At 32.7% G+C, this 25661-nt stretch overlaps 2 protein-coding genes across 2 annotated transcripts in view; one reads left to right on the forward strand and one right to left on the reverse strand.

The window, feature by feature from the left end:
- The window catches only part of jv (javelin), a 99217-nt gene extending 93368 nt beyond the window's left edge, over nt 1–5849 (reverse strand). The window contains exon 1 of the mRNA XM_068774125.1: nt 5559–5849. Within this exon, the coding sequence (XP_068630226.1) occupies nt 5559–5653 (95 nt within the window). The 5' untranslated portion in view covers nt 5654–5849. The remainder of the gene's footprint in view (nt 1–5558) is intronic.
- Nucleotides 1–24539, forward strand: part of MCU (mitochondrial calcium uniporter) — a 123125-nt gene extending 98586 nt beyond the window's left edge. Inside the window, exons 3-8 of the mRNA XM_068774126.1 lie at nt 16723–16844; nt 19403–19558; nt 21095–21256; nt 21903–22106; nt 22784–22891; nt 23148–24539. Of these exons, the coding sequence (XP_068630227.1) occupies nt 16723–16844; nt 19403–19558; nt 21095–21256; nt 21903–22106; nt 22784–22891; nt 23148–23306 (911 nt within the window). The 3' untranslated portion in view covers nt 23307–24539. The remainder of the gene's footprint in view (nt 1–16722; nt 16845–19402; nt 19559–21094; nt 21257–21902; nt 22107–22783; nt 22892–23147) is intronic.
- The last annotated feature ends 1122 nt before the right edge of the window (nt 24540–25661 follow it).

Below are 25661 nucleotides of genomic sequence, written 5' to 3' on the forward strand. Positions count from 1 at the left end.
TAGCGCTATTTGTCATATAAAGTTTGTAAGGTTTTATACCATTGGAACTTATTTAAAGTCATCACTCTGAAACTTCAGGGGCATATAGTAAATAATAATTAATTTTATATGTAGTTATCCGGTTTGCGAAAACGCTTATTATAACAATTTTATAACTGCGTCATAAATAATTGTAAATGTAATAAATGAAGCCATTGATTTTTAGATAAGGTGTAACATGCATTATTTAATATAAAAAGATTTTTTGAAAACCCAAACCGGGAAAATATTTATTATACCGCGCTAGTATACTATATTGTAATATACCGTGCTCTTGAAATATTACGTTCCTACGGGACGAACTCAAATAGTTCAGCGTGCGATGAAGTTTAATCTAGTTGTTAATTAGTTGCCATGAACATTTGTCTACTTCAACAAGGGATGTGGGCTACGAATACCAGAAAAGTATGTTAGACTGTTCTTCGAACTATTTATTCATACAAATTATTCCTTAACCTCACTAATTTAAATAGCACTACGATGCTTTTTTTCTTTTAATTAGCTTATTAACTACTGTGGAGATTTCTGAATATTTAGGCAGTTTTATTTTGAAGTTATCAGTGGTTCAATTGTCAAAAGGACGGAAACACAAAGGATATTTCTGCGTTTTTACATTTTTATACAATTATAATTAATTAATATATTTTTGTGTAATTTTTATACAATTTAATATTATATAGAGTATGTATGCTTTGAAAGTAAAATTAGAATTTGAGGTTAGTCGTTGTGTCAGTTTTTATAGGTGCATATTTCTCAACTTTAATATCGTATGTAACAATCCCTCATCGCGATAAAATATGAAATATTATAATTGGAGGTTCGCTACCTTCTGCTATGCTTTCGACACTCGTGTACTTTCGCAAAACAAAAATATTTAAATGAAATGTTAACTTTGTCATTTGTAAACTATTCCAAATAGCTGAATGAAGATAATTGTAATTTGTTTGCTGTTCTACCATAAGATATGGCTACATCGTATTCCAGCAGGAAAAATAAATGATGTAACGTATTTCAGAGTGATTATTTATTTATTGATAAAAAGTAAAATTGATATTATAAATTAATTTTGTGTTCGATAAATACTGCCTAAAGTAGCTAATAAACGACAAAAAAAATCCAAAGCAAACTCGCCAACGCGCAAGATATCAATAGACGCCATATTTAAAAAAAAAAACTTTTTTTAGTGATCTTGAAACTTAATGAAATATAAATGTAATCGGTAGTCTTTCCTAAGTAAAGGCGTGGCCAAAGGAAGTAAGGTTATTTTTATATACACTAGATTACATGATAAACCCCATGTACTTAAGTCGAAGATCCGTAGTTAAAAAAAGTGTTTGAAATGCGTAATAAATAATTACTGAACAAATTCTCCAATGTCAATAGCAGATTTCAACATACATATAATTGGTTAAAATGTTAAATGTAGTCATGCAACGTCGCGCCCGGTTTGTTTTGATATTAGTAACAGCTTTACTGACGAAATAATTACTGGTGTTAGATTTATTTGAATAACATACGGCATGATTATGTGTACTCACAAAAACATTTGCATGCTATTTACTCTTGAACGCTATTTAAATATCTGCACCAAATAAATTAATATCGATCAGTTATTGAGCAGACAAGTAAAAATAATGTGTTTTTTTGTGCCGAAAACTACTGGCATAGATAATTGTGCTGTTTACATAGGTCTATTTTAGGTGGTTTGACATACGCTTGGGCCTCGATCGTATGGTTCTCTTAGCAAGGCATTCCATGGACTAACCTCAAAGGTATTTACTCTAAATCTTTCTTGCGTAATTTAGCTTGAGGTTTCTTTCGGGAAACTCGGCTCGGGCCGTTATATAACATAAATTATTACTCGATTGGGAGTCCGTGAACTCTTAGATCGCTTAGGCGAGCGTTTCATGGAGTGACCGGGTAGAATAGTCTATAACAGAGGATTGGGCGAGAGTGATTTTAAACGCATTTAGCATTGTGACCCAAGGGTAACCGAGCAGACCGAACCTCGACTTGGTTACCGCTGCCTTGCATATGTTCCCCAGCTGGAGAGACACTAGGCTTCGTTCGCAAATGGAACTATTCCTCCGGTTGTTTAGAGTACTACGGGGTCCAGTATGCCCGCCTACAGCGTGCATTCATTGGTGTCGTATTTGTAGTGGGTGTATGATGAACTCAAGACGTTGAATATATTCGTCAGCCTGTCTTGGTTGCCGTGCGTTCGGTGTCGCGCTGAGTGAGTTGACATCGTCGCTGGTCTTTTGAACGGGACCGTGTAATCAAGAAATTAGGAATAGGTGAGAGGGTCATGCCCAGCATGAGTATGATATTGAATCTGTCTTGTAAATAAAAGAGTAAGAGTGAGTGTTTTTATAAGGTACTATGGTATATACGCTGGACATCGTCCGATCTTAGGCTATTATATATTATTGTTACAGAATTAATTTTAATAGCCTAAAGTATTCTTTGATCTTTGTTGAGTGTATATGTATCCTATTATCCAATCTTAAGCAACTTCTTCTGTATATTAAAGCTCTTTATCCTCATTGTTAAATTGTTACCAAGATAACTTAATGAATACGTAATCCAAGAAGACTACATGTAAATGTAAACATGTTTCCAAGTACTACCAGAGTACCTCTAATTTGGATGCGTGCCAAATCTCCGTTTCAGGCTAATGGGGACTTAGAATGATGTTCACTTACGTAATTTAACTTTTTTTTTGTTTATATAGCCTCAACGCTTCTTTTTGCGTTTTGCTACATTATTTTTTTTGTAATTTAAGCACCAAAACATAAATTACTTTAATGATTATGTTTAATAGAAATTGTAGATTATTATTTCAAATACTAGATTACACAGTTATTTAGCAATTTAGAAATAATTCAGAGAGCTTGGTTGGGAAGTTTTGACACATTTATGTATGTAATAGACCTGAACCTTGCACGCATAAATGTTTACTCGCAGTTTTTTGACCAGAATTACCAAAATATTTACAGTATTAACTATATCAATACCTGTTAAATGGCAAAAAATAAAAGAAATGTAGCTTGTTTATATCATAAGTGAACTGAGTGGCCTCCTAACCGGGTAAAATGAACAATGTCTCTGAACAATTTTTGTTACTAAAAAGAGGTATTGGGTCGCCTTCAGTGCTCAACTATCTAAAACTCGGTTAAAATGTAAATGCCTACGGCAAGCAGCATTTGAATGACAAATGACAATAAAATCATGTATTTGTACGTGAAGCACGAAAAAATGTCTTTGATATATCGTATTTCAATGGTTTATAGCCGTATTAAATGGCGCATTAACATATTAGATATAGTATTTCTATGAAAATATTGAAAGGAAGTTAAATGATCTATGTATTTTGGTATGGAATAGGATGCTATGTTATAGTTCCCTCTATATTTTATAATAATTTAGAATATAATAAGTAAAGTAATTTAGATAAGGTTAAAGCTACCGAAACTGCCGTACCGCTCCTTAGGTATTTGCGCGGCGAGAGGGAGGAAATATCGGCGTCAACGTTCGCAGCTGTGGTGTTTATGCTGTTTATGTCATCTCGGCCTCTATCTAGTCACGTTTTATTAAGACCCAGTACAGCGGTTTCAGTAACACCATAGAACAATGCAGCACAAACTGCGACTTCAATAAGTTACAGGCGTCATCAAAAAATATTTTTATTGATTCTTTATACCCATTTTAGACAATTAAGAATGTACATAAATAATTATTGTCGAAAAGCATATCACAAGTTTGTATTTCCATTAATTGTTCTCTTTTAATTATTCTTTAAAATGATAAAAAGAAATTGCAAACATAATGTATGTATGCTGTATATATTTCATAAATAAATGTTTTATTCTTTTACGTAACGACAAAAACATCTATTACTATCCGTACGTCACATAGAATAAATGTAAATAGTTTTAATGGTAAAAGTTTTCATCCGATCAATACTGCTAACAAATTGTGTTCGTGTCTAGACAGTCACGAATCTGTGGTAAACGAGAGTTGTAATGACAATTTCCATAGAAAATTGATGTTGTCATTGAACTTGTGATATTCTCGTGTGGTAAAACAAATTGGAATTCTTCTGTCATCTGTTTCTATATCATGAAGCTATGAGAGGTGTAAAGCGTTTACCCAATCATTTCATGTTACTTTGGTTTTTAACATTATTTCGCCGTAGCTTTTTAAACTTTTAGGGTATATATAATTATATTATGTAGTTGCCATTAGCATATTTATATGTGATTCTCCTCCTTCGGAATTTGATTTTACTTTTTATTCTATTTATAGCAATTTATGATATTAACTAGTTTCACCTACCTTATTAATTTATCTCTGCACCCCCCAAACGTTTAACTGTCAGAGTATAGCTTCGGATTTAAGTTTGCCGTTATACGAAAATGTATAAAAAGTTTTTAAATAATTAAAGAAATAAATTTAAGACACGTATATGTAAGATCGGTTTTGGTCGGTTTTCGGTTTTACTTCATACATGAACTAACAAGGGAATTTTAGTTTTTATCGCTAACTGTTATACAAAGTCTAATATGGTATTGAAAACAGTTTTTTTTTTTTTATGATAGTGTAGGATTTTTTGTATGTTTTTTATATCTTAATTTTCAATAAATTCTTTACGTATAATAAATAAATAATATTAAGGTATCACATGAAATGAGAAGATCGCTAAAAGAAATTAGAAACATGAAATGCAGCTTCGACTATTTTATTCTAAAGTACAACAGAATATTTTAATTGTATTGTTATATAATTTATGGATATTTGAATGCTAATACCGTTATAATTATGATATATTATTTAAATTACAATTACACTAATTAAGCAATAATTCGTAGTTATATGTAAAAAAGTCATCAGTATAATAACGAAAACATTTGTTCGCTGAAAGCTAGATAATGTGTTTAAGATTAATTTGCGTAGGTATGTCAGGGCTTATGCAAGATCTTTGAATCCGGAGGTCACCTTCATCGACGTCGATGGATTGAACAGCGTATATTAAGTATCCTATAAATCATTGTAAAGAAATTTGGCGATTTAGGGCAGATTAACTAACCCCAGAATATTATTTATAAAAATCTATGTTACGTATTATTTAAATTTTTTTACATAGGTATTATGTCTGTTATTACGATCGCAAAGTTTTATTTTTTTTATTTTCTTCCACTTTCACGTTATCCTGAGCTGCCCTTCTATAAATACAGATAATCGTACCAAGATGGAATTTAAAAGGTAGTGACAAATTGCGTTTGCCTAAATTATAATATTCTCAAAAATTATCACAATATTCAACTTTTAAAATAATTAAATTAACGTCTTATATATTTGTAACATCACTGTTCACGGCTCATTAAAACTAACGTGTTCGGTAAATTTTTTAAATTCCTTTTCATCAATCGATTTTAGCATGACGTTGATATGTGGGACATTCTGTTAATACATACAAAGATTATAAAAAAGAGAACTAAAAAAAATGATGTGCCAACCTTCGCCTCTTATTGTTTGCCTTCCGCCGATCATGCGCTGGCGGGTCGCTGGCGTATGCGCCGCAATCGCCCTCTGCGCTGTGGCCCGCCCCCATATCTGTCCCATGCCACACACCGTCACTGACACTTTGCCTGCGACACCCCTGACTTTCACCAAAAAAGGATAACCATTTCACCGAATTTATTTAATACCAGGGGTGCCAAACGTTTGGCGATGCACGCCGCGTATCACCAGCGCGGCTCGCGACTCTAATGTGAAGCGTAGCGTCGCATGCGCATATCGCACGCTCTTCTTACTTCGCCGCTAATTGTCGAGTGTCGGGCGGCAATGGCGTTCTTCACCACTGTATTTAATTATCTTTATTAGGGACAAGTGTCTCTGAACTGAAACCAAGCTCCTTAAAATAGATCTGATGACTTAATACTTAGAAAACGTGTCGTTTATTGGGTACGTAACAAGTAAAATTTATATTTAAAGTTTAAATTTTATTCAACTTTTAAATTAAAATTTTATACAAATTTGGCAAGATGGTTAAGATGCTTATGATATTAAACAGTTTACTTCGATGATACTTAACAATAGTTTTTATTATAATTTTATCACTGAAAGGAAATACCCTCCCCTGGGATCGCCACTATAGCAGATCTTGTCCTGCCTTCATTCAGCTACTTTCCGCGATTGAAGTATGACGATCGTCCATCTAAGAAGGGGCCTCGATGCTAGCTAGCTTAAAAAAATATTACCCTGAATTCAAAGTACTACCAGTTAAGTATGTAATATAGCCAAGGAAATAAATTTCAGTCAATTGCAATTAAATCCTTGTCTTGAATCATGAAAGTATTGGCTATATCGCCAAAAACGTAATTAAAAATTTTTAAACATGTATCGACAACAATCAATGTGATCTTAATATCCTATAATAAATTTGTTGTTGTACTTTGACTTGTAAAGCAAAGTATGACTCAAATATGAACAACGGTCCAGAAGAATTATTCATAATAATTATCATTTCAGCCGTAGGCTTGTTGGACAGTCTTTCTCGTTAATTTATAATGGCACCGGTTGGGAACGACCAAAATTCAGTGTCTTCCGACGATCTTAATGTCATATTTAGAAACATTATTAGTAAACATATTAATGAATTTAAAAAAGTTTCCCGCTTCGCGTATGAAATCGCTATATGTTCATCACTTATAACTATTAGTCCGCGGGCTAATTGTTTCGCGGTCCGTCTCGGAAATCGCTTCGCTCTCGTTTCTACTAATTACACAAGCCGCTGCTTTCCCAGCGGAAAATGTCGGGGAAGGCAATATCTTCTGTCCATCTGCCACCGTACTAAAAATATATCAAAATTAAAACAAAAAATGGCACTCGTTGTTGTTATTTATGGTAGGATTCCAACTTGGCTTAAACCATTTAGTGCTTGCGCAGAATTTTTTATTATTCAATATTAGACTGTTATATTGTTATTACATAAAATAAAAATTACGTTCACACCTACAAGTTGAACAAATGACCCTGTCTAATCGGTCTTATTGAAAATTATAGAGGCAGGCCTATGTCTAGCTAGACTAATCGTTCTATTTAGAATATTCAACAATTTTTTACTTGATTTCTATTAATATATGTAACGTAAATTAGGTTTATTATTATACTCTGGGATAAAAAATTATCGTGCAATTTTAATTTCAAACTCCCAGGCAATAGAAAGATAAGTATTTTTCCTTAGGTTTGGTAAAAATATCTATAACATTTGTCAAGCGTTTATCATAAGTTTGAATATCATTTAGCTCAGCTAAAATTATTTTGAACGATGTTTGGTGTCATCGCTCAACTTTTTTTTTTAAAAAAGGTCAAAAACTCGACTCATATCGCTCCGCAACCACCGTATTCACCTGTCTTGGCTCCGTTCGGCTTCTCGCTATTCAGCAAAATGCCAGTGCGGCAACGCCATTTTGAGGAGATAAAAACCGAATCGAAGAAGGTCTTGAAGGATAGACTTCATCAGAAAAAGTGTTTTATCGGACGAGGATTACTTTGAAGGGGATGATGTTGAAATGAATAAATATATAAATAATTGATATTTTATAAACAAATTGATTTACTTTTTGATCACAGTACTATATAATAAAGTGTGTATCACATGCTTGACTGCGTTTTGTTTTCGTTTCACATGTTTTGATTGTCCACTCTGTGTAATAAATTCTATTTTTAATATTGTTGGCACTTTTTAATATCTTGGCAAGATCAATCTTAAAAGATATGCTTGTTATTATAATTATCATTTGTAACGGTTTTAGTCATATTTTTTTATTAAAGTAAACCGATATACAGTTTGAATAAGTACTACTAATAATGTTTATGGAATAAATTTTGCACCATTAAAGTCACATGATGTATCATTTCAACGATTAACATTAGCAATATTTTGTTGAAAAGATTAGATAGTATGTTAATGTTTGAGCCAAGTTTTTCGCGCTTTGGCGTACATCCAGCGAGTTAAGTCTGTACTACTTGCATATTTACGATGCTTCAAATTGGTTGCTCAGTTGGCCACAGTCAATTTAAACTTAACATTTTTTTTTTAAATATCTGTATACATACATTATGAGTATAGAATATTAACAATGTTATGGCTATGTTAAAAAAAAAACAAAACACCTACGATTTAAAAAAAAATAGTTGACTACAATTTAGTTTGAAATAGTTTGCGATTTAGCTTATGAAATAGTTTAGGAGACTGAGTAAACACTGTAACATACAAAGACGTGAGAAAAAAAAGGTATATATTAAATAAAATAGTTAAAACATAGGCATGAACGCTAATCTCTGTGGAATATAAATAATACTTGGAATACAAAAAAAAGTATGAAATACCTTGGTCTAATCGCAAGGAAAGTTAACCCAAACGTTTTAATTTAGCGTCAGCTTACCAATATGGTAAATTATATAAGTAGTGGCCTGAGTTCAGTCTTCGAATTTGGTTACTACAATAGAGCTTTAGTTTCCTAACGATTTATGGATTAGTATGATAATACTAGAATACATAAATAATCTCCAATCAATTATGAATGATTAAAAAATAAAACCGAAATTATTTATTACCCTATTATATTATTTATTATAATATACATTTTAAAGAATTTTTTTAAATCAAGTTTTTTTTTCTTTTTTAAATAAGATAAATGTCCATTCGAATGTGTCATATAATATAATCAAAGAGTTGACAATAAAATGGATCAAACACATAAAAATGTAAATAACGGTGTTGGTAGGTCCCACTAGGTGTTCCGACGACGTGGTCGGGCAGCGCAAAATCGGTCATTGTGGCAATTTCAGGAAAGGCTTAAGCCTTGCTGTAGGCGTCCTCTCGGCTTACACGATGATGACATTGGCTACAACAAAAAATATTTTTTACCTGAGCAACCTCAACTTTTAGTATTAGTATTTCTTCCAATCTTGATATCTACCGATGGTATCGATACATTGACTCAACGCAATGGTCGGCACAGAAGATATAACGTGTAAACTGTTAATGTATGCGGGGTGGAGTATAATTTACACAAATTATGGTGTGCCCTGTGCCATATATGCATATAGTTGTACACTACGATACTTTGAAAATATACTAAATTGGTGATTCCATTTTATAAGTGAAAGTGGCTTAAAAATATTCAGTAACACAGAAGACTTAAAAGGGTAAATTGAACTAGAGTCTGTGAACAGGCTAGATAATCATTTTACTTTGGACGCTAATTGTTTTGTATTATATTAAAAGAGTATTATAACTATCTAATCTTCAAGAGCCTTTCATTGTACGTTTACTAGAGCTGGTACTTTTCATTTAATGCGCAGCCATCAATTTTATCGCCGTCTCCGTAAAGTCAGTTTATAATAAACATCATCGCTCAAAGTGATTGATCTTTAAGAATTTTTTAATATCTAAGTAACGTAAAATTCTTAAGATGTCTATTATTTTGAAGTATATCTTTTCTATGAAAACAATATGCTTTATATTGATTGAAAAAATTGACGCGATCGGAATTAGAAACGATTTTTATTACTTACATGGTGAAATTACAAAGTGTCATTTTATGAAAATTTTACGGCCGATTAAGACATATCTCGCTAAACAGACATATTTTATATGATCTTTAAACAAATCGATACATAAATGTCGACGCAACGACTCGTACGGACAGACAATTAACTCTAGACGCAACGAAACATACGGATAGTCAAGACAATAAAATTTACTTTGTGCAGCAACTTATAAGTCACAATGTGATTAATTGTGACTTGTGGCAGTAGGCAGGTCACTTAGCACGCAGAACAGAACAGATTGCCGCTTAGGCCTTAAGATTCTCCAAGGGTATGGAGGACATCAAGACACAAGTTGAATTGACCTTGTAAAGGTCGACAGAAATCGCAGTGTTGCAGTTCAGCTGGAGACATCCTATGGCTAAAATGATGAAGATAATTAAATAGATGCATAAAACAGTTTTACTTAAAGTTAATACTATTTTTAATTTACTATTCTAGTTTACTATTTAATGATAGTACGTCATAAATAAATACGGCTGCTTATTTTAAAAAGCGCCGCACGTTGCAGTTGGCTACTGCATTGCATTACCAACGAGTTATAGAAACACATTAGTATTTTTTTAAATAGTATGAATAAAAGAAAATAGAGTGGCCTCTACTCCTGGATGCCGCAATTAACGCTAATGCGTTCACTACTTTTGTTCAGTATATTTACTCGTTTTCTATTTTTTACGTGCAACGGTTGCTTTGGTGCTTAGTTTTTTGTGCACGGGAGAGCTAGTACAGTTTAGCAACCACTGTACCTGTTCGTATTTGGACATTTTTTATGTTAACTCTTTAGTGATGCCATTGGAGCAAAATTATTGGAGTTTAATTAGCAATTGCTAGTTTTTTTATTAACAATCGATTGTTTTCGTTCTTTTTAAAATAGTATAAAAATACGCAAATAACACTATCAGACTTGGCGCAGAGTTTCGGTATTGCTATGGAAGAATACGGTTTAATATAACCTTGTATATAGCTATATTTTAATATATTTTTGACAATCGTAACTGATAAATCGGTGTACAGACGATAAAATACAATCATTTCAGTATAGTACCAGTATAACAAATTATCGAATTGGTTTTCAAAATGCTGACTCTAAGTTGATAGACCTTAGCGGCGTGTTCGTTTCGCTTGCTCAATTCTAAGGAAAGTTCATCATCAGCGCTTGTATAATTTATTTAGTTTCATGTGAGAGGTCGAGAGGTGAACAAATCACATTGTGTCAATACATTTAACATATGTTTACTAGAAAACTACAAATTATATAGCTAAAACAACTTTGTCATCAAATGCGTTATGTACATTTTAATAACATAAGAGACGGGAGCGGTCGACATTTGACGGAGTTATATAACTTGAATATGTTGCTGAAAACTTTGTGAATGTTTAACAATATTATAACACAGGTTAAAACCGTGGTTAAGTAAAGTTGGTATGTTTATAATAACATCAGAAGTGAAAAGCTTCCACTCAGGTAGTGGAAAGTCTAGTCTAATCACTGCCTAATAAATAAGTTTTATTTGTTATAACATATATTACACAATGGCTTGAATTCTTGAAATAAATTTTTGTCTATATATATGTAGACAAAAATTAAAATTCGTTTCATAAGCCTGTATGGTAGGCCTACTTAAAACAAAAATTTCGATTAATTTAATTCAAATTTACAGTCTTCAAATTATTTATTAAAAAAATTAAATAGATTTTTTGCGCGATTGACTGTCCAAGCAAATTTATATTGTCCTGCACATGTATTTACACGCCTTGATTTTGTCAACGGTACAAAAATATTACATTTGAAATTTCTTTGCAAATAACAATGAAAAACCGTAATACCCGTTTAAAGTGAGGCCGCATACGTAACCAAGACAATTAAAACTTAATTTTAGGCGTGTAATTATTTGCATAAATTAAAATTTAGTAGATCGAATAAACGGTTCTTTTTGCGTTTGCAGCTTTCTCGTGATCGCCATATCGGATAATTGTTTTGCTTGGAATGTGTGTACTTATAATAATGCAAATGGTAATGATTAATATCATGATTTAATCTTTGTTTAGAAATGGGCGGTGAGGACTTTTATATAAATTAATCTTTACTACTACTACATTTTTAACGAGCAAAAACTGTTACAGGCTTAATTAAAAAGTTAAGTGCTTGTAAAATTAAGTGCTTATGCAGCCTTTGGACTCGGACTTGGCTTTTACACCTATAACTACTTATGCTGTATAAATAAATAGACAGAAGTATTGAACGAAACATATAAGCAGTTTTTTATTTTGCTAGTCAACAAATGTTCAAATGTTGCTAATGTATGCGCTAAATCCGCTTAAACTACGTAAACGCGCCGGGGAGGGATTTTCGTGAATAAGTGATTCAATACTATCCTCTGTCCCCTTGTTGAGCTATTAGTTTGTTCGAAAGTCCAACAGACCTATTGTGTACAGTCGTGCACGAAATGTAATTCAATAAAATACGTTACATCGTCAGAGTTGAGTTTTATTTTTAGATTGACTGTTAAAACTTATGACAATTTAATTTTAAAAATAAATTTATTGGAGTGGTTATATAAAATATTAAGTTATTTAATATATAGTTCCGTTAACTAGCACTTTTATGTAATATTTGATGAAATCTAAATATAAAAAATTAAGTCGTGTTATAATTAAAAAAAATTATAACTCTAGATTTCTCAGGAACTCTCAAAAATTTTAAAATCAGAAACATATTCCTTTATTGAGTTTTAGGCGAAACAAAGTTCGCAGTATCACCGAGCATTAATAAAAATTGGATAACAGATTAATAAATTAAAAAGAAACGCAATGAAATAACTGTTTGCACATGTACACGGTTACGAGGCGTTAAGTGGACCGCGTCGACAATCAGGCTGAGTCCGACGTCTGTGCAAGGTGTAATGGAGCAATTTCCTTCTAATTGTACGCCCCATTATGTTTTCATTGGCGCCGAGAAATGTTTGTTCCACTGATTCAATGTAAAACATTTGATTTTATTTGGCATTTTTATAACGCCAATAAAGGCTTTGATTTTCTAAACATTTCAGTTATATTTAATGTACGTGACTGTACTTTGTTAGGTCAATAATTTCACTACGACGGCTACGATGCGGTTCTATTTGAAACACAAGTATATAACCAAGTACTGTTTTGCAGAAAAATTGAGCATTGGCCTCGATCAAGACGATCCTTTAGAGATTGAATTGATTTACTGTAACATTTAATGGGATATTAAGACGTTATTAATAATACAACGTTTACTTCTAAAAATAAGTTTGTTATTTCTACACAGCAATGTAGTAATTACATGATTAGATTAGCCTTAAACCTTTACTGTATGATGCCCAAGGTTTTTTTAATTACTCTAATTTTTAGATTATTATTACGTTTATACTACTTTTAGTTTCGATTGTAGTCAGTCACTTCATATGATGTACATTGATACTGTAAAACAACATTAGAATTAAAGAAATATAGTTTCTTCACATATTTTTATGTTAATATGTTTAGAGATTATCGGACGAATGAAGAACGTGATGTTTTGATTATTACTTGGAAAATTGTCAAGATTCTTTGTTGCCGACGTAACAATATATATGGAGTAAGGTGACTTTGATACAGTTCGTTTGCCTGAAATTTATTTTTATTATTTGATATACAAACTTTCTGCAAAATGGATAATATTCAAGATTGCTATAATATTTGTAGACGGTCTAGTCTAGACATAAAAAAATATAATATTTTGCTGCACAAGATTATTTGTCGCCGACAAATGCACCAGACATAGACGTTATTTGAAAAATATTACAATATTAGTTTAACCCTTTCGTCCCGAAATACTAAAACATAAAATTTATACACCAAAACCACGTGCAGTTAATGGAAATTAGCGCTAGACTAGCAAGTCATGCAGACAGCGTGCGATTTTTGTATATAACCTCAAAGCCAAACGCATAAACAACGGTCTGGTACAATTTCCACTGAAAAAAAGCAATCATTTTAGGTTCCAGGGGTTTTCACACATTTGTGGTACACATATGTACCATTCGGGACGAAAGGGTTAAAAATTTCGAAATTTTATCGCTGAAAGCTCCTTATCTCATTCACATGGCAGAAATACAGGATGATTGGTTGTAGGCGTAAAAGCTTTACAGGGATAAATGTGTAGCTTATTTATTGTCAAATAATACATAACACACTCTATCCAAAAATCAATGGTTTCAAAAATAATAAAAGACGTTAGTCATTTAAAATGTGTGCTTGTTTACTATCTGTTCAAACTTTGTACTGGAAGAAGTTATTGTCTCAATTAATTTGAAATATATTATTTCAGATTAATCAGTTTATACAAGGTAAATTATAATTGATGCAGAAGATTTAACATTTGTACTCAATCACTGTGTATTAGCGTCGTTGACTTAGGACATAGACGCCCACTGCAAGGCATAGGCCTCCGGCTAAGATATATATTTGGGGGATTTTCCATAATCGCCACACATCGCAGGCGGATTGGCGATCGCAGCATGGAATTGTTAGTACGTTGAAGACGCTGCTGTCCATCCTTGAACCTGTTCGTGAGCAGTGGCAATCTTTTATAATGATAAAGTGTATGTTTATGACATTGTGACCCGAGAATCGAATGACATATGATCGCAAGTCTCAGTCCTTACTGCAACGCTACTACTCATTCTGTATAGATAGCAGATAATAACTATACGACAAAAATATTTCATAGTTCCCATAAAGCGCGATCAATCTGCGTGTATTTATACGCATTGTAAACAAAGTGAAAAGATCTTTTAAAAACCATACTTGTAATTAGTTTAACATTGTATCAAAAGAAAGTAAGAGGAATGCGTCCGAAAGTGCGTTGATACAGATGTTAGATAGTATAATGTCTTGTAATTTACCTTAAAAAGAATGCCACAGGTATTAAATACAAAAAGGCTTACGTAAAACAGGCGTTGAGTGAAAGTTTGTGCGTTGTGTTTGTTAATCGCTTTTCTTTTATTTTATTGGTGTTAGCTCTAATGGACATTGGTGCAGGTCATATTGATCTTTACCACTCAGTGTCTTCTTTATGTTAATGGCACTCGTTTTTGGGGGCCTCTAATTCTCCTGTTCATTTACTGAGACAAGGAATTTATGTTTTTGGGTACAATAATTATTTTATTTGTTTTCATTATTTACAGTTTTTCCCTTTCTTTTTTTACAGTATTTTTTGTTCTTTTTCTTTGCTTTCATCTGTCATAAAATCTTTAACTCCCTTGGCATTCTTGTCATCCTTTCACTCATAGACTTTTATCATTCTACTTCCGCCTCGCTAATTAATGATGAAACAGACGATCCCAAGTTTTGCAGAATCATATAAATAGGAATAAATGTTAAAATTAAAGTATATATTCAAGGTCGGGTAAGCAAAAAAAAATTAAGGAGAAATAAATAAAAAAACTAAATGGGAAAATTGAAAATATATCTCTTCAGTTTATCGGCTTGCCTATATCTTCAATTTATAGGATATAAAAAAGTTTTTTTTTATATTTTTCCCTAACGGAAATATTCCACTTTCTAAACATTGCGGCAAAACTTATATAGCAAATGACACTGACAATTGCATAATACAATCTAGCAGCCATGGAATCAAGCCTTATTATATTCTTCCGTTCGAATAAATCATTGGCCGACAATAATGTCTGGGACGCGGCGATAAGCGGCGTCCCTTGTCATATTTGATCCGAAATGATTCCAGGTTAAACGTACGTTATGGCAGCTAATTTAAAAAAAAAGTCTGAAAATTTTGCTACACATGTTTAGTCATATGTTTACAACCTAATAAACCCATTTTTTATTATTGGCTTGCGTTGCTTTTTAACCAGTAAATTTTAAATTGTGTCGAATACCGCAATTGAGTTCATTCGTTTTAATAAAAAGACTAACAAACGAAAAATAGGTCGTAAAATTTACTAATATATTTCTTTTTGAAAATAATACGTTTTTGATTTCATCGAAACCATACAAATACAGTAAAGCTAAAAAAAATTATTTGCAAACAGATTTTTTCTATTTAAGGACGTGTTGCAGCTACAAGACTATTAATCTGCAATAATGTCTTTGAATATTCTAAACAATATTCTAAAAAAGGCCATAACGTAAAAGTATACAGAAATATTCTAAACTGAACGTAATTCGTTGTAGAAATAAAAGAAAACTTCCACTTAAACAATGCAGCGAGAATTTAATCTGCACCGCAGCGCTGTTTAGTCACGACCGCGGCACTCAAGAGATTCACAAACAAAGCCAACTTTATTGAGTGATCGGTTTTTGCAGACCACTTGTTTAGACAACTAAATCGTGTAGAATGATAGAGGATATTCTTAAATACAATTACATGAATTCTTTGAAACAAAGGAAGCAAGTCCCTTTCAGTTAAGAATCATGACTACTGCTGTCTTCTGTGACTTGTGCTTGAGACACGAATACAACATTGATTATAAACATGCTTAATTTTTTTTAACCTGGCTTGCACTGCCTAAGTGGTATTTGTAGATTTCGCTGGTTCAAAAGAGCGGCGGCTTAAACCTAAAGCCTCTTTTAAAGGTAGTGAAGTTTGAAGGCATCTTGAAGAGTCTCGGATTGCTATATAATACAGTTTCACCGAACTAGGAGGCCGCTGAGGTCTTAGATTGCTTCAGCGAAAGCTCCAAGTATACTCAAAGGCTTCCACGAGTGGACGTAAGGATGCCCCAGAGTACCAAATTTTCACTGAGTCGATTGCTATTACCTACCTGACATTACTACCATATCGGAAAGGGTTGGCGTAGGGAGAAGAAATAATAGAAGATACACCAACAACGCTTCTACTTAGAATGATTAGAGGTGTGGGACCCTTGCGATAAACGAGCTAACTTCAGTTCCGACGAAGTCTATACCCTTGACGCGGGGGATGTAAGCACTCGAGCGCGTATAAAACCGATGTGATAAGCCCACCTCGATTTCAACGAGGCTGGCAGTTAAGAAAAGCTGCTATAAGTTTTTGAATATGTATCCGTTTGTTCGCAGAGGTGTCGGTGACGTATCGGCGGGGGCTGCCGGTGATAACTGTACCGTTACCATCACGCCGGGAGCGCTGCCGCTTTACCCTGCGACCTGTCTCGCAGACCGTCGGCGATTTACTGGAACAGGTATTAACTGAATTATTTATAGCAATACGTCTGAAGTGGTAATGGGCAGAGCACATTGCTAGTGCATCCGACGGCTGCTGATGCCGAAGGTTTTTCGAGTGACGACTACAAGCTAGTAGATGCGGCGTGGGTTAAATTGCTGTATACCGTACAAAAAAAAAAAACTGGCAAAATCTTTGGGAGAGGATTATAGTGGCGTCCATCAGCTGACATGGGGGTAAAAGAAGGTGGCTCATAAAGGCTTATCTCTTGTTTATTTATTTAACTCCACCAATGACTGTTACAAAAATATAATCGAACACTAAATATGATTAAAATACCAAGGACTAAGGACGCCATCATTATAAGGTGTCATAAAAATTATGGTAAAAATCGACTCATTAATTCGATCAGGTTACTACTACTAACTATATTACTAACTATACAATGTAAAAAATTTATAATTAAGAGTCGTATAATATAGAGTATTGTTATATACTCTATATTATAACCTCTATTCATGATTTTGAATTATATAAATTATAGACAGTGTCGAATTTCTGAGTCAATGAATAAAATTTACATATCAATCATTTATAGCTTAGCATTGTTGTACTGAACAATATCCTGATGATTAACGTTTACTCCTGTTTAGTGGTATACATGTTATAGTACTTCGTGATGTACGAAACGAATAGACGTGCCTTTGATGATAACATTTGCATTGACATATTATTTAGTCATGTATAACATAACTAATTTTTTGATGTGATTTTGATCACCATATTAATATCACCATGGTAATAGTTGAAAAATACGTTTTTGACCAATAGGAAATTATTACCGATTAAGTGAACGTACAAATTATAATAAATTATTTTAAAAACCATAGACCCACTATTGGGTATGAAAACCAGTATAAGTTACGACAATAACTATAGGAATTTTCTTCAATAATGACTATGCGCATTGCCTGGAGAGCTAGTTTGAATATCTATGTTTAGATCGCAATAATGGTTTGCATTAGGTTTTCTGTACACAGAAATAAATTTCTCTATTTAGTTTATAATATACAATCGTAGAAACTCTTTATTTTTAATGGATTAATAAATACAGTTTGCTCAAATGAGTTTATATTTATTAACAGTTGTAAAGTACCGGAGAGATCAATGACAGAAAATCGAATTATAAAATGCACCTTTATTAAGTTGAATTGATGTTAAAAATGTTAAGAGAGCCCTAGTCTTGTCTGCTTTATATTTTGACTGAAGCTTATAATATTCGCTTTGAATGGTTGTGGAGACAGCCGCAAAGAGCGAATCATGGTCATGAACACAGAATTGACCATATTAAGGGTGACCCAGGGGTTAACTAAGGCCATAGTCGACATCCCAAAAGGGCGAAGCCACAAAAGTAAGTCGGAGCACCAAGGGGTGAATCAAAGTGAAAAGGGGACCAGTGAAATAAATAATGTAAATGGTCTTTTTGTTATTGTGAAGACGTCCAAAATAAAATGGTGCTGCAATTGGCTGTGGGTTTAAAAAAATATAAAGCTGTGTAACACCATGACTGTGTTTATCAATTTAAAATAATATTTTTGCCGTACAAATACCTATTTGTATGCACTAATGATAAAAACTGTTTTAACACATGAATATCGTTAGTATGTGGTATTAATAGAACAATGCCATATTTCACACAACCACCGAAACAATGAATGATAATGTAAATTTCCCGATGGCAAAATTTCAGATAATGCGATTTTATTTTACATATTGCATGGCTTAGTTAAAGAATCAAAATTAGTCTTTAAATAGTTATTAAAATCGGTTACTAACGCAAAATGAAATAGTTCGATTAACGAAATATACACACAAATGCAAGGCGATAACCAAATAAACGATACGTTCTTTCGTTTCTTATACTAATACAATAATAAACACTCCGTTGTCCCCTTACGTTGGTCATCGTAATTGTAGCCTAGTAAAATTATTAAGATATATAAAAGAAATGTCAGCGAGTTTTGTGTCGGAAGAGAACGTGAAAAGCTTGCTCACGGCCCAAAAAAATAGGATTGCATTGTCTGTTCTGACAAGAAAACACTTAGTGGCAGACATCAGACAACTTATTTTTGTTAAACGTGCGTATATCAGCCTGCAATCCATCTTGAAGAGTGTTTTAAGCTATATCATACTGAAAATATTTGAAAAATAAGGTAATGTTTTTTTTTGCATGTATGTATTTATTAATGTCAGCCTATTCATGTAAGTCCAAAGTCATTAGAATACGTTACATATTTCGAAAGTTGTAATAAATAATACGGTGATCAGTAAATGCACGTTTCTGCCACGAGAGTAGCGCGAAGTAGCTGGTAGCCAAAATTCGGAATGGTTTGGAGTGCAAAGCGTTAAAATTTTTGGCCGTGGTGAATATCTCATCGAAATTATTTCTGATTAAAATTGCGAAACAAAAAATTTATGTTACAATAAAAATTATTTTGGTACAAATTATTAGTTTTATTTTAATTACAAATACAATGCTTTTGTTGGTAATCTCCTTATATGTGTATTTTGGCGCAGGTGAAAGCGGAGGACCGCGGCGTGGAGCGGGCCGTGGCGCTTGCGACGGATGAGCGCGTACGTATCGCGGCCAGCGACACCGTGGAGTCCCTTCTAGAGAATGATTTTAGACTGGTCATCAATGACACTGAATATTACGTCAAGAGTCCGCCGCAGGTGAGCCTTTATATTTAGTTATGAAAAAAATAATTACGTTAATATTGCTATTATATACAGACAGCTACTTAAATACGTTGCGACGCCAGAAAAAGCAAGAATACTTGATAAAAGATGGCGTTCAGGATACTGTAAATTCGGACGAATCCAACAGATGGCGTCGGCTGTCTATAACCATTCATTATAATTTGGGTGCCGGTAGTCACAAAATATGCTCTGCTCTGTTAACTTGGTAAAACCTGACATATTTATATGATACTTAAATTTATATTCTTACTCGTTGTATTGACATTGCGACCGATGAAGTGTCTGGAGAATCTTGGTATACAGTGTCGGCTTTTTTATAAATAAATTAATTTTCGATAAACATAAAAGTGGTTGCCATATTAACATATTGTACACTGCAAGGAAAAGGCCACCCTCAAAGATATCTACGGAGTATATACCATAATCGCAATGCTAGGCAGGTAGGCTGGCGATCGCAGTATGGTATAATGGCACACAGAGAACGCTGCGTCCCATCCTCTTCAAACTCGTTTATGAGCAGTGTCAATCCTATATAATAAATGCAAAATGTGTAAATTGTTTATGACTGTATCCCGAGAATCGAACTTGCGATCTATGATCGCAAGTCTCAGTCCTCTTCCGCTGAGCTACCACTGCTCTTAACTATTTGCGTATTGTCACTGATCAATTTTTACTGAATGTTTATGAAATAAATATAAGCTAACGTTTATTTTTTATTATTATGACTGTGAATAAAATTGTATGTCATGTTGTGTGTTGAAACAAACGTATTTAAAAATTTTAATTTGACTTTTGTCTGTCATTTCTTTTATGTAAATCGTTAATTATTTTTATAGTTTAAAACTTTTGAATAGCGTGATAAAAACCCCTTACTTTCGTAAAATGTTTTATTTGAAAACATTGAAATGTTCAACGACACGGCTACTTCGTTACGGGTTTTTATTACTTAGATTTATAACGAAAACGAACGAAAAGCACGACTCACTGACAAAGGTTTACTAACCTCACAGGCAAAGTTTTGATGCTCCTTCAGAGTTTTAAAACTTTAACTGAGTACAGAAAGCGCGTCGAGCTTTCATTTATGTATCGTGAAATTTAACTTTAATGCAGCCTTGTACATAGACGTTTGAGGACCGACTTAATAATTAACTTAATAATTTCTGTCAGTCAATCTTGACAGGTGTAGGTTATCGATATATCTTATGATATTAAACTTAGTTTAGGAGACATATATTTCAAAATTACGTTATTTCTTATAATTTAATTTTGTCAAGCTTTCGTAAAAAATTGCGCTGTGACTTAGGCATCGTCAAAAAATATGTCACATCCTATAAAAAATTTTCAACAGATTTTATTCATAAACAGGGTAACGATTTATTATATTAAAGTTATACTTTTCTTAAAGAGCTAAATTTGATTTAACAATAACGAATAGTTAAAGAAAAATAAAAAATGTTCATTATTGTATAGCAAACACATATGTAATGTAAATGTTATTAATTTTATAAGGAGAGGCTGAGCTCAGAAGAGATTACTCGGTTGAGCGATGTTCGAAACCTCGTGAACCAGTTGTACGAAGCCCTCAATGTACGCGAGCATCAAATACGCAAGGAAAGAGAACTGAGGTCGCAGCTTGAGAAGCTGTCTGCGGAACTGCAGCCTTTGGAAGAGGTACATTATATCAATCTTAAAATATCATCGTTCCAATATTTTTATTTTCGGAAATTAAATCCATAAATAAAGTGATCACTCTGAAATGTGTTTAGTTTATCTATTCTTTCTGTAACCTGTACAATAGCTGCGCTGTACGGGCAGTTAATCCAAGAATAATGTAAGACTACACTATGTAGACCAGGGGTGGCCAACTCTTTGATAGACCGTGCCATTTGTCAATATTTATAATTGTAAAAGTTTTAAATTAAAATTACAGAAATTATAGTTATTGACAACATATAAATAAAGGTATACATTTTTTATTTCATTAAAATATTAAAAAATTTTGTAGTAAATAATTGGTAACTAAAGCTCTCAGTAATTCTTTCAAACGCTGATCGGTGTTTAAATTTTACGATAATATTTTTTGATATTTAAAAAAAAGGTAACTCGGGTACATTCATCGAGAGTAACTATTAAAGAGTATTTATTACATTACAAATTATATGCAAAGATTTATTTGATTATATTATATACAGCCGCATATGGCTCGCGAGCCGCAGGCTGGCCCCCTTGCCGCAAACCTTTCATAAGTTTGATTTTGTTTATACTTCTAAAATGATAACTAATGTTTATTATAATAAAAAAAATGTTTGTGTGACAGAAACGATTGACATTAGAAGTGGAAACATGTCGTCGTACTTCAGCGCTCACGTGGGTGGGTTTGGGTTTGATGGGCGTCCAGTTTGGCGTGCTCGCTCGCCTCACCTGGTGGGAGTACTCTTGGGACATCATGGAGCCGGTCACTTACTTCGTCACCTATGGAACTGCGATGGCAGCGTACGCGTACTTCGTGCTGACGAAACAGGTTCTCTTAACCTTTATTTAAGTATCGGGGTTGTTTTTTCTTCGGGGTGTGATTTAGCTAAGGTTGTGGTTTAAAAGATTAATAAAACTAGTAATATATTCTATTATAAATTCATTTTAAGTGATAATGGAGTCTCGAATTGAATTACTTTTACTTGTTAAAATGGTGTCGTAAAAAATCAGCACACGTAGCACCTACGTAGCCACGTATTTTCAAACTTATGAGTGCCAATAAATCAAGGGAAACTCAATCTGTTTCTAGTTTCCATTAAATTGAGCTCTGTGGGCAATTTTCTCATGACGTACGCGTGTGATCAATGTAAATCATACAAAGTAGATCGTTATATGAATGAATAAATAAAAGCACTACTGTCACGCTGAAAAATAAGTGGGGATTCACATTGTGAGACACAGCCCTAAAATTTGTTGAACAATTATCATAGTTCACGGGGAAGTACCGAAGTTTTTAAATTGACCAGTATTCGAATTTCGAAACTCACAATTCATTTACGAGTATACCATTATCGTTGCTGCCATTTGACTTCCACTGCTGAACATTGGTCTCTACCACAAATTTTTTTTAGGGCCGATAGAAAGCGGCCTGCATCCAGCGTATATTATGATGTTTATCATCGTTCACAATATTATATGATCTTGAATTGATTTAACTTTTGCCAGGAGTACGTGCTGCCAGACGTTAAGGACAGACAACATCTGTTGACTCTTCACAAAAAAGCGAAAAAAGTTGGACTTGACATAAATCACTACAATTTTTTAAAGGATGAGGTAAATAAATATTTTTTTTTTAATTTGCAGTTAAATTAATCTGTTATTTAATTTTTTGATATACAGACAGTAGCAACATGCTTTATTTTCGTCACTATTGTTCAAACTAAGAAAAAACAGTTAAAACAGTGGTGTCCCTTTTATTTGCTAAGGAATTGCTTATTTATTTTCATAAGTTTGCATATTGCTTTTTAAACAAAATTTTATTTTTAATTGCCTATTTGAAATTCATGTTGTACCTTTACGCATATTTTAGATAGACAAACTCCAAAAGGACCTCGCTCGCCTGCGCGATCCTTTACATATTCACTTGCCCGCTTCTTACGCATCCAAATCTGGCGACGAGAAACGTTCGCCGTTGACGAAACTGAAGGACATGCTCGACGGGACGACTAAGAAGATGAAAATCACGTAATGCCTGTTAACGACGCGTCGCTTCAACCGTTAGACGCGTGTTCCCAAAACCTGGCTTGTTAACCTTTACAACAGCTGTTGATTATTGTTTTTCGAAATTGTTACAGTCTTTTTACAATGCAGTTAATCATCATTGTCCGCTGACCTATATACTAATTAGAAAGTCGTGTTTATAATGACCAGTTTAAGCCATAGTTTAGAAGTCAACGGCTTATTATTTTATTGGTTTCGGCTCATTTGTATGTCGGCGGACAATTGTGATTCTCAGAATTCTTAACTCGAGCGGACTGTAAGTTTTTTTTCATTAAAAATATGTGTAATTATAAAAAGCATTTGAGGCAAACTTAGTCGCTACTGAGTTTTATGTTTTATTATTATTATTTTAATGGAATTTGCAGGTTTAGTAAATGAACGCATAGTTAAATTTTTTAATTTAAATTTTATTATTTAATTTTTTTTTAGTCTAATGATGTATTTGAATTTTTTTCGCGAAATTAGTAAAATATTTTTAGAATTTAAATTGTTGCTCAGAAATTATGTTTCCTATTTGTAATTATATTATTGTCTTGAAGTTTATTTCGACACTTTCCTAATGCGACTGTGCCAATATTGAAATTGAGGAATAAATGTTTAGTATAATTAAGATAATTTGAATTAGGTTTACCTAATTTTAGGTAACATTTATGTATACTACACGTGGTAAATGTTTTATATATAAGTTGAAGGGCAGTGCCGTACAAGATTATTTTTATACGTACACGTCATTGTAACAGAGGCTTATTTTTTAAATCATGTGGAATGGTTTACCTGAGATTTTTTGTACCAAATATACTTTGAAATCTACTAAATATCACATTTTTGCTACATTTGAATACTTTTAGTATTTAGTTTACTCTAGTCCCTCGCACGAATGTTTATGTTAACAATATATTATTTATTTGGTCTTTCATTATTCTTGACCAAAGCTCATACTTGCCTCAATTACTAAAATAGTTTCCTTTACGTTATAATTAGATGTTTGAAATTGTAGTTTGTTACTACGATTGCTTTTTATTTGCATCATCGTTTTAAGTATATTATTTTTGAGCACAATTTTAAGATGACACTAATGTAGTCAATAGATACGTTTGCACAAAATATATGTTATATTAATATTTGGTGCTTGAATTATGCTTCAAGACTACACTCCTAGATTATATTTATTTTAAAAAGATCGTGTAATATTTTTCGAATTATCTCGCTTTATAGTTTTAATTAAAATTTAAATAACGTATTTGATTTATTTAATCTAACATGTCCAAATGCTACTAATATAAAACCTTTTTACAAAACTAATATATACGCTTTCATGAATAATTCTAATCTATCAATAATTTTATAATTTTGTTCTTATGAACGCATCATTAGCATTGTTGACTTATTGATTTTTTGGCGTAAGAACTAACTTAGTTGTCAAGAACATGAATTAGATGTATAAAAACTTAGTAAAAAGTTTTATTATATAACATTGCGTAGCGTAATAAATGGCTGTGAAATATATGTATAAAGAAACAGTCCACGTAATAATATTCATTCGTTTTTCGTATTTCAAGTATTGAATAAATAATATTTTCTAAAATGAATTGAAAAATTTGTTAAATAAGTGTTAAGAATATAGCTTTTTTTAGTTTATCGTATACAACATTCATAAATACATGGATATTTTTATGTATTAATATTTAAATAAAAACAGAATGACATTGTTAGGTCTAATAAAGGCTAAAATATATAAGGTACAACACAAAAATAACTTTTTTGGTATCTTTTCATATTAAGGATTGGTCAACTTTTTTATTCTGATTTAAATCAAACATTTCTCAAGCAATTTATTGTTAGATGTTATAGCTGCGTTCAAAGACAGAAAACTTTTATTTACGTAATATTTTCGTTAAATAAATATCGAGCTACAAAACATTGTTTAGTATCCTTTTAATTCCAGAATTTATTTATCATAATAAATATTACGTCTTACAAATTATTATCTATTTGGCTTTAGTAATACAACCACAAGTAGGTCTCCACTTCAAAACAAGTGGTCATCCCTTACGCTTCTTATGTGACCTATCCACTGCTTTATAAACTTGCCAACTCGTTAGCTATGTCGGCTACAATTTTTCATCTACGAATCTCGTCTTCGATTTTAACGACGATTCGAAATCGATTTTAATTTCGTAAAGAAACCCCGACCTTAGTCCTTTCTACTGCTCGGTAAGCATATTTGAGCTTTCCAATGAGGTACAGAGTGACTTGTTTTGAATGAAGAAAAATGAACAAACGAAATTTTGCATGTGCTGCGCCCGGCTAGCGAAGAAAAATC

This window comes from Battus philenor, unplaced genomic scaffold (assembly GCF_028537555.1).
Source record: "Battus philenor isolate CCGP_79_NKW_IND1 unplaced genomic scaffold, ilBatPhil1.0.hap1 SCAF_7, whole genome shotgun sequence".
NCBI classification, from domain to species: Eukaryota; Metazoa; Arthropoda; class Insecta; order Lepidoptera; family Papilionidae; genus Battus; species Battus philenor.